The sequence below is a fragment of the Canis aureus genome, chromosome 12 (assembly GCF_053574225.1).
Source record: "Canis aureus isolate CA01 chromosome 12, VMU_Caureus_v.1.0, whole genome shotgun sequence".
NCBI lineage: Eukaryota > Metazoa > Chordata > Mammalia > Carnivora > Canidae > Canis > Canis aureus.
The window spans coordinates 601,461-611,475 of record NC_135622.1 but is presented as its reverse complement, the minus strand read 5'-3'; the positions used below and the strand labels follow the sequence as shown (position 1 = coordinate 611,475).

Sequence of the window (10,015 nt, the reverse complement as noted above, 5' to 3'; positions counted from 1 at the left end):
TTGGGAAACTGTGGACTATTTTATAGACCCAGTGGGTTAGGTAGGACACAGCACCGGGAAGACAGAGAAATAAAGGTCTGAATTCAGCTCCGTGTCCTCAAAGGTAGACCTTACTTGCATGTTCAGAGGGTTGTGTTTATGGCATTTTTTGGCTCATCATGAACAGTTAAGATGACATGGGGTAAGCATGCATCTGCCAAGAAGGGGCTCTGGATAGGTCTGACTGAAGGAATGGTCCCAGGTCCTGAAATCTTGAAAAAGTGACTTCACTTCCTTGAGGACAGGCCCACAACTGATTTGGAACTCTGGTAACCAGGAACCTGCATTCTAGAACTTCCTGCTTTCCAGCTCACTTAACTGGAGACAGTCAAGATAACAAGATGTTCTGTTACTCTTGTCCTACTTTCAGGTGCTCTGAGTCCAGAGTGAAAGATTTTCATGTCGCTGTCTACATTCACTTCGGCCCTCTTCTCCAGTGCTCCTGGCTATGTGGCGGGAGACATCAACAGGTACCACAAGGCAACCTGGGGCAGCCCACTGGTGAGGAGACCACACTGTGATCTCAGCTGAGCAGCATCACACCTCTTACACCTCACTGTGTGTGTCTGTGTGTTTATGTGTGTCTGGGTCTGTGTATGTGTGAGTGCGTGTGCAGAGGGGACCGAGGAGAGGAACATGCCCTTCCTGGGCACAGACCAGCTTCCAGGAGTTGGAAGCCTGATACATCTTTTGTGTTCAGACCCCAGATCATAGCAGGCAAGATGAGAAGGTGAGTTCTGGACACCAAGCTCAACTTCCAATGTTAGTCATGAGCCCAAGAGCCTCTTTCACTTGGCTTCCTCCTTGCCAGATGTCTCCACAGCTGCCCCTCTGGCCTGAACAGGAGAACACAATTTCTAATGGGGGTGTTCCCTTGGGGGTGATGTTGAGGGAGGGGAGTACCCTAATGTCTCTTGGCCTTGTATATACGGGGCACTGTATTTGCAGAGCTGCACCAAGGAGATCTTGGAGGAGATGGTCTGTGGCTTCAACTATTCCCACTCCCTAGACAATTAGGTGCACCAGACAAACAAGGATCAGTGCTGTTCTGAGGTGAGAAAGGGAAGAGGGCTCACCACAGAAATATGGCCCCCCCACAAACATGGAGAGAAAACTGGGGCCCTCTCATAGTGTTTCCACATGAGTGTCCCACAGGCCCAACTGCAAAGACATCTGAACCTCCACGCCTATCCTCCAGCTACATATGATGTGGGAAGACACTCTTCACCTGTATTGGAATGGTGTAGAATAGATTTCGTGTTTTTGAGGAGTTGGTGGGGGGGGGTGCTGTTTTTTCACAAAGCCATGAGTATCTTTGCGTTTTACTTCTGTTTTTATTATTTCATGTACTCCTCCCAGCTATCCGGTGTAGAAGCCAGCTCCGCTGTCCCTGCAGACCTCCTCCGAGCCCTTCCAAATCATCACATTAAATAGGGTGATTTAACACAAAAGGAAGGGTGTGATGAAGCTATTGCATATGTTTTCATATAGAATGTTTATATAGTCTCTCTCTATAGATTCTATATGTTTCTCTATAACATGTCATCTCTCAGAACACATCAAATCATTGTAGGCCCAACAGATCATGAGCTGTATCCCTATAGATCTTTGTAGTAGCCCGTAAATGAGGCCGTCTGCCACAGGGATTCAGACTTTTGAGGCCCTTGGCACTTGACCGTATGCCATTCTCTTGCTATTTCTGCAGTGCTGCAAGGAACACCTTATGTGTCCCCACAGACTGTTTTGGTTGCTAGATCTGCCATAACCTGGAACCCCAGATTAGGGGGAAGGCCTCTGATGCCTTCTGGCACAGTAGCTGGCTCTTTTTGTAATTATCCACCCAGGAAATCTTGGATGAGTTGCTCCAAGAGTTCAACTCCTCCATCTCCTCTGACAAGCACAGGGGCATCAGGCCACCAACTACATCCATTGAAGGTCTGCGGTGAGTACAGGTCCACATCCATGGTCAAACTCAAGACACAGAGATGAACAGGGAAATACCAGAACACAGACTAGAAACAACTGATGCCCTTGGGCCCTGCCGGAGAAGGTAGTTTTCCCCTGACCCTTCTTCCCTATGTCAGGAACAGACCAAGCCACATCAGCTTAAGGGAAACCCCATGCAGCTCACGCTCTGGTCTCTTCTCAGCTGCAATGTATGTGATCTTGAGCAGCATTTGAGGGTCTAGCCCTCTGTGTTCTGTGTGAGGCCATAACTGAAGACTCAATGGCATACTGGTCTTCATAAAACTATTAGTTGAGAGGACTGCTGTTGTTGCTCAGCTAACAGAATGTGTTGAAGTTACTAATGGTTTACCATGTCTTCCCTAAAACCAATGATACTTTGAAGCCTCAAACCTTTTTCTGTGTGGGCACTCAAGTCCCTTATCTTGTAAAACTTCCCGAGGGGATGGGAATCTCTGGTCTGCGAGGCAGACCCTGATCTTCGCAGTGGTTCTTGGTCTGGAAGCTGACTACAGTGCTCCTCCTTGTGTCTCTGGTGTGAAAAGGAATCAACCCTATTCCTAGGTGAGGCCAGGACCATGCTGACGCTCAAAGAAGGGAGAATGGATAATTTTGTACATTCCTTGGTACCATCCTTCCAGGATAGAAGCCTCGCAAACAACCCAGTCATTTCCTGTATCTACGAGGTGTTCACCACAGCCCAACAGGTCCTGGGCCAGCAATTCCCCAGGTGAGTGATCACCCCATATGCAGCACGGGGGGGGGGGGGGGAGGGAGGAGGCTCGCCTCTACTACCAGTATGTTTTGGGAATGTCACTGCACCTCTCTGAATTTCCTTTTGCTCCTCTGAAAAGTGCTGTGGTAAGAGGATGAACCTCATCGGGCTACTGTGGAAATCCTGAGAGAAAACATGGCATAGACTTATCTGGTGCCTGGCTCTGTAGAAAGGGCTGCTGGGCATCTCCATGTGTAGCAGTTTTCTCTCCACAGCGAAGAAGGTCTCCACATCAACCCTCATGGGCCTGTGGCACTTCTGGCTTTACAGAAGCACATGCAAAGCAGGCAGTTTTCCTGTATGTAAAGGACTTCTGAGATTCCATCTAACTGGTCCTGATACTCTGTCCACATAAGTAAGAGGTCCTGATACTCTGTCCTCATAAGAGTAGAGGTCACTGGGGGAAGGCAGAGCAGCTCAAGTTCCACTCAGTATATGGAAAGTGCTGGTCGGGATTCCTTCATCCAATAATACATATTAAGCACCTAGTATTGCAGACACATTTCTATTCACTGAGATAATTGAAGGAATAAAGAAGGTAGTGTCTCGGTCCCAAGACTAATCAGAGTGTCAGACTATCACTCTGCATGTTGTAGGCACACAGGTCCATAGTTTTTTAGATGTGACATCTTCATGGCTGCCTCAAGGAATGAATGGATCACCCATATCTGGACCATAATCATGGACAATAAGATCAAGTAAGGGCACTGAGTGGCTCAATCAGGTAGGCCTCTGCCATCAGGTCAGGTCGTTATCCCAGGATCCTGTGTTTGAGCCCTCCATTGGGCTCCCTGCTCAGTGGGGAGCCTGCTCACCATGCTTATTCGCTCACTCGCTCGCTCTAATAAATATCCTTAAACATTTTTGGGAAAGATCAAGTAAAACTTTGGTTGATCTTTGGATCCAGAAGGAGAACCTTAATTTATCCACAGAGCACGTTGGGAGACTAAGGGTTTGTGGCTGGGGAGTGCCTCTCAGAGCCATGGATCTCATAGGTCTCTTGATTTCCATTGGGAGGGTTTCATTTTTGGGGCTTCCTGTGAAGAGGGAAATGAGTCAAAGGGAACTGTAGATAGGGTCCCAAGCCCTCTGGGAAGCAGAGCACAGTCTGGGCTGATTCGGTGCCTCAAACATCCATCCCTTCAACTGTCCCATCTTGTTCTTCCTGCACCTCTCTATACCACCTCTTCTGACCTCCACAATTGGGGCCAAGAACAGAGCTTTGGTGAGCAGACCACTCACCAATCTGCCACAAACCTAAGCCCTGATGCTGCTGTGCGTGAAGGATGGAGTAGACGAGGCCCTTGGCCATTGAGAAAACAGGCTAAGTAGAAAAACCAGACTCATACAGGTTTTCTGGACAACCGGATTGTCCACTGCAAGGACAGTGACAGGGGGGTTGGAAGTCATGCTGGGGACATTCTCTGGGACCCACACAGAAAGAATGGTGCTGTCGAAGTACCATGTGGCATGAAAGGCCATGCTCAGATGCTGCTCTACATATGACTCTCCCCAGCACCCTCTCTCCCATCTTGGGTACCTGGCCTGACCAGAAACCGCAGGACACCTGGCAGTCCCTGCACTGTGCCTGTTTCAAAGTAAAGGGGGCCTGGGTGCAGGCAAATTTGCATGACTGGGACCTGAATTGCCATGCCCCCATTACCGTGATGCCACGGGAACTTCTGCAGCTTACTGAGGCAGACACAGAGAGAGTAAGGGGGATTGCAAGCTGGGAAGACTATCTGCGATGCAGCTCAGGGACTGGGGGTTTCTCTATTGGCCATGGAATCTGCCCTGTTTTTGGAAGGGCATGGGGCAAGTCAGTCTTGTGGACAAACATTTCTCTTTATCCTGTCCCAGTGCCAGATCCACGGCTCCTTCCAGCATCTCCTCCATCAGCTGTTCCAGATCTGGAACAAGAGCTCATGTCTTCTTCTGCATGTGTACCAGGTCATGAGCTGCAGTCAGTTCGACCACCAGCTTTCCTGGGAATTGTAACTCCTTCCTTAAACATAGAGACAGAGCCACCTCCAGCCCGAGAGGTGATCTGCCACTGGTGCATAACCCCTGAGCACCAGCGGCATGAGGAGGAGCCCGGTCTCATGGACTTCCCTCCCAAGCTGGTGGCAGAGCAATTGACATCTGCAGATGTGGTGAGCAGCTGGGTTCCCAGGACGGGCCGGGGCAGGCTTTCTTTCTGCTGTCATCTGCCCCAGATCAGCCCTTCCCTGATGTGGGCTTGTATGGTCAGGGTCCAAATCTCAGCTCCATCACTTACGAACCACATCAACATGTCCAGTTCCTCAAACCCTTGCTTTCACTGTCCAGCTGCAGACTTTGGAGATAGACCCTGGCAAGGACTGATGCAGAGTTCCTGTGTCAATTAAATGAGCCAGAACTGATAGGCGAATGGGCAGGCCCTGGTCCTTGGGTGGGGGAGGGCAACTCACTGTGTGCGACCAAGCCCACAGCTCACCCACACATCTGCCTTGGAGGCCGAGCACCCTACATTTATTAGGCATCTAATGTGTGAAGTACAGGGCAGGGAGACAAACCTGTGGTTGTACCTCTCTCTGTGAGAATGTGCTGCTGAAAGGGGAATAGGACCAGATGCATGAACACTGGGAGGTGAAGATGCCCCTCTGAGGAGCCCCCTTGAACTGCCACCTGTAACTTGAAGTTAGTGGGGATGATCAGGGTACAAATGCCTTCCTTCCTCCGCCCCCCCCCCGCCCCCCACCCAGCAGTATCTGCTCCTCGTTCATCCTGTACTGGGCTCCCTCAGGGAAGAGGAATGGAGTGCAATCCAGGGACTCTAACTGAGTTCAGGCCACTTTCTGTGCTTGCTGAGCCCCAGCTCTGACATGGGACTCCTACATAGGACATGAATCTTGCATGTGAAATGGCTGTGTGAGCGAGTGTCCCCCTATTCTCTAGGATCTGTTCAAGAAGGTGCTGCCCCAACAGTGCCTGGGCTCCATTTGGTCCAAGCGAAATGACCTGGAAATGAGCACCTGGCATGCACAGTCCGTGCCACCATCACCCAGTTCAACGACGTGGCCAACTGCGTCATCACCACCTTCCTTGGCAACCCACGCATGACTGCCCGGGACAGGCCATGGTGGTGGAACACTGGATCAAGGTGGCCAAGGTAAGCCTACAGGAGGCCCAGCTGACTTGCTCTCCTGAGCTTCGGGAACTGCTCTTCCCTTGATCAGTTCTCAGGGTTGAAGTCTGGTCTGAGTTGTTCTTTCCAGGGGCATGCTGACCTTTCCTTGCATGGCCCAATGTTGGGATGCTCAGTTCCTACATGACTCTTTCCTTGGAGTGAAGGAAAATGCCCCCTCTCCCCAGCAGTGCTCCTCGCTGGGTCTTCCACGTGCCCTTCTGTAGGTCCCTAGACATCTGTCTCATCCAGGAGAGGAGACTGACACTGAAGAATAGTGCAGCTCTCCAGCAAACTGGGCTCCTGATATCCATCTGACAGCTCATTCTCTTCCGTCCCCAGGCCTGTCAAATCTTGCGTAACTACTCTTCCACGCATGCTATCATTTCTGCTCTGCAGAGTGCCTCAATTCACCGCCTGAAGAACACATGGACCAAAGTTTCCAGGTGAGGGGTCCTCTCTCCAAAAGGACCATGAAGGATGAGGAATGTTCCATATGCCTGTCCTTTTCGCCCCTTCAGTCACCCTGGACTTCCTAGGAGGCAGCAAACCATGAAACAGGACATGGGCGGGCAGGGGGCAAGTTATTTTCTCATCCTTCCTGGGGAATAGGCCACCATGCCTCCAAATGTCCCCATTTGGGGAGACTGGGCTGAGCTGAATTAAAAGTTTTTGGATATGAACATTACAGCAACTAGAGTCTCTTCCCAATTGAAACCAAAACTGACCAAAGGAGAGCTGTTCAATTAATACAGGACTGGATGCACTGGATGACCCATAAGAGAGCTCCCTCCTGTGTCCTCCAATGACCTGAGTGCTCAGAGGAACCAAAGAAAACCCTGATCCAGCAGTCTGACTCCTTGGAGGTCTCAGATCATAGGGACTTGCACTCAACCCTACCATAGTATTCCAACACCCATCTGCCTTCTTTCTCTCTATTCAGGAATAACATTTGAACATTTAAAAAAATGTGCACCAAAAACAATCCACAGAGCAGGAACCTGCTTATCAAGGTAGCATGGAAGGTGTTGGTATAGAAAGAGAATAGGTGTGGGAGCAACAGTATCCTTCGTGAATGAATTAGGGACTGGCCAGGAGCATACCTTCAGGGAGTGAAGCCTTTGGCATGAATGTGGATGCAGCCTGGGGTGAAAATCCACAAGGGGTGGAAAAGCAGTTGCTGCTCAACCAGAATCCCTAGGCTGGACACACGAGCTCCCTGTCACCAGCTGGTCCAGATGGGGGCCTCTACCAAACTTGAGAGCCCAGAGGACATGCCTCTGCTCAGTGAGGGGTTTGGATGGGATGAGGGCCACAACAATGATGATAGGAATAAGACACTGGGTCCTCAGGAGACCAAGGGAGGTAGCTGGAATTCTCATCTTTCCCAGTGAGGAACCAGGCTCAGGGAGGCCAGACTGCAAGCTCAAAGTCACACAGGGAGTGAAAGTTGGAGCTAAGATTGTTCTAGAATCACTCATGGCAGGCTTAAGGATAACGTAGGATGCTACCCTCTGCCTTGGGTCAGATGTCCAGGGTCTGAGTCAAAGATGGTGGGGAGAAGCGGCCTGAGGTGATTATAATCTTAAGGAACTTGTCCTTAGCCCTGCAGGAATGGCCATCTAAACTTGGAACCCTGGGGATAAATGTTCAGAGAGCATGGAAGAGGGAGCGGCAGAAGAAGCTGAGCGTGCCCCAGATACATGGCCTCGAACCCAGAGGAGAGGGGGGCTCTTCGCTGAAAGCTGGAACCCCCCAAATCAAGACAGGTGGGGCCTTCCAACTCCAGCTCTGCCTCCTGTTGCCACAGCTTCTAAAACCCTTCTTTCGAAGTGACCTGGAAGAGGGTCTATAAACCTGGATACAAATGTGTTTGTCGGTGGGCAGGGGCCCAGGGCCACATATACAATGATTTTCTAAAGCACGCCCTTGACATGATTAGGAGGACTCTGATGTTCTTGGAGGGTGAGGGAAGGGTCCTTGTCTGCACCATGTAGAAGCTGGGGTGGGCCAGGAGGCTGAAATGTTTCCCAGGGAGGATCCCTGTGAACACGAGATAGCAGGGACTCACTCCACCCCCAACCCCCTGACACAGGGTGTCGTCCCCTTCCTTGGCACCTTCCTCACTGACCTGCTCATGCTGGATGCTGCAATGGAGAAGTGCCTGGAGGAGCGTGAGCCTGAGGGCCGGGAAAGAGGGGCTGGAATCCTGATGTGTGGGAGCACAGAACCCCTGAACTGAGCCCTGAGCTTTCAGTCCTTGGCAAAATTTCCCCTCGTGACAGCCTCCCTGCTGCCCCTGTGAGCTAGAGTTACTTGCCCATGTCTGTGATGAGTAAAGGGAGGCTGCACTTAGTTCACTGGCCCTGAGATCAAATCTGCTGCCTGAATGCAAAGCATCATGAGATTAAGTCTGGGTTGACTTCAGCCTGTCCCTTTGAGATTGCCTGTGGGGGCAGAATAAAGTCAGGATCTCCAACTTGAGTGGGCACTTAAAGAGCCTAGCATCTCCTGCCCACCTGAGGCTTTGGCTTCCCCTTCCTGTGCTATAGGATGCCAGAAAAGCAACCCCATGTCTTCCTTTCCCTGGCTCCCAGAGCCTGGCCTAGATTGCAGTCCTGTCATCCGGGGAGTCATGGCCCCTAGTGTGCCTGGCCTTAGTGCAACATGAGAAGGGGTGGGTATTAGCAGCCAGTAATAACCGGAGTCCTCTCACTGACAGACTTTGGTTGTCTGCTTTCCAGGGCAATAAGATCAACCACCAGAATAAGAATAAGGTGAGGCTCTCTATGACTTCCTGTAGGAAAGGGTAGGGCTGTGGCTGTCAGAGATGTCCCCAGGAGGATCATTCCTTGCTTCCATCCCTTCATTCTCACATTTTTGGGAATAGTTTCATAATAAGGAAAAAGTCCCATGCAGTTAGTGAGGACAGAGGAATGGCCATCAAGGATAACTTGCCAGAGCAGGAGCAGTTTACACTCACCTCTGAGAACAAGTTGGGACAAATTTGTAGGATGGCGGGGGGGGGGGGGTGGTCACCATGTGTCAAAGACCCAGCACTGGTCCCCTGTCCCAGTGCTCAGCCCTCCAAAGACCTTGCAGCTTCTCCACCCAGGCTCTTCATGCATCCTGTCCTTCTCTTTTGGCCCAGGAATAGAGATTCATGACCGAGATCATGCTGCTCCAGGTGGCTGCAGATCATTACAACATAGAGCCCAAGCATCCATTTAGGGCCTGGTTCCAGTCTGGGAAGTGGCTCAGTGAAGAGGAGAGGTGAGGCCCATCAGGAGCTGAGTAAGGGTAGGGGTAGACTCCTCAGGTGGCCACTCCAGGGATCCTTCTAATTTGGCTCCCGGGGCAGCCTCCAACCTTGCTGCTGGGGCACCAGGCTCCAGCTCCTTGGAAAATATCAGGAAAAGCTCCTGAATTGAAGCTCCTGCTCAACTCACATGTGTCACTCTGTCCTTAGCTACATCCTGTCCTGCTAGCTGGTGCCCCAAACCTAGCTCACAAACAGAAAGAACTGGCCACAGTCAACCTCAGGCCTGAGCTGGTGTCCAGGGGCAACAGCGGGCAGGGGACCCATCTGCTCAACAATTCCTTCCATCTCTTCACTTATTTGGAGGACCAATATTTCATCATCTTAAATAGTAAATGGTAGATTTCAATATTATAATATTAAAGCCTCTTTAGAGTCCAGGAGTAGTGTGGTTCTTTTGCTTCCTATAGTAATCTAAAAGACTTAAAGAGTCTCATATTCATTTTCTATTTTTCCCCCTAGATATTCCTTATTTATTCACGAGAGACACAGAGAGAGGAAGGCTCCCTGTGGGGAGCCTGTCATGGGACTCAAACACAGGGCTCCAGGATCATGATCTGAGACAAAGGCAGACGCTCAAACACTGAGCCGCCCAGGTGACCCTCTTATGCTCATTTTAAACAGGAAATCTTACAGAGTCATCAGCTCCTGTATGTGGGAAAAAGTAGAAGATCCAGCCTTCCTCCCTAGCTACTGAAGGGCATCCCCAAGCACTCCTTTCTCAGAGGACAGTGTAAGGAACTTGGGCAAA

At 50.6% G+C, this 10,015-nt stretch overlaps 1 protein-coding gene across 15 annotated transcripts; it reads left to right on the top strand.

The window, feature by feature from the left end:
- Positions 1-349: 349 nt before the first annotated feature.
- LOC144324757 (uncharacterized) lies at positions 350-9,644 on the top strand. Of its 15 annotated transcripts, XR_013390191.1 has the most exons (9): positions 350-509; positions 988-1,092; positions 2,569-2,734; positions 4,640-4,932; positions 5,717-5,930; positions 6,288-6,391; positions 7,550-8,722; positions 9,097-9,218; positions 9,415-9,644. XR_013390191.1 is itself a non-coding variant. In XM_077916063.1 (7 exons), exon 1 carries the CDS (start codon positions 4,243-4,245, stop codon positions 5,164-5,166), a length of 924 nt encoding a protein of 307 aa, XP_077772189.1. In that variant the 5' UTR covers positions 2,751-4,242; the 3' UTR covers positions 5,167-5,930; positions 6,288-6,391; positions 7,550-7,714; positions 8,041-8,119; positions 8,690-8,722; positions 9,097-9,218; positions 9,415-9,644. The 15 variants fall into 15 exon arrangements, 9 of the variants coding, with proteins under 9 accessions (XP_077772189.1, XP_077772190.1, XP_077772187.1 ...); XR_013390188.1 differs by having other exon boundaries at positions 988-2,734; XR_013390189.1 differs by having other exon boundaries at positions 350-1,092.
- Positions 9,645-10,015: the final 371 nt, after the last annotated feature.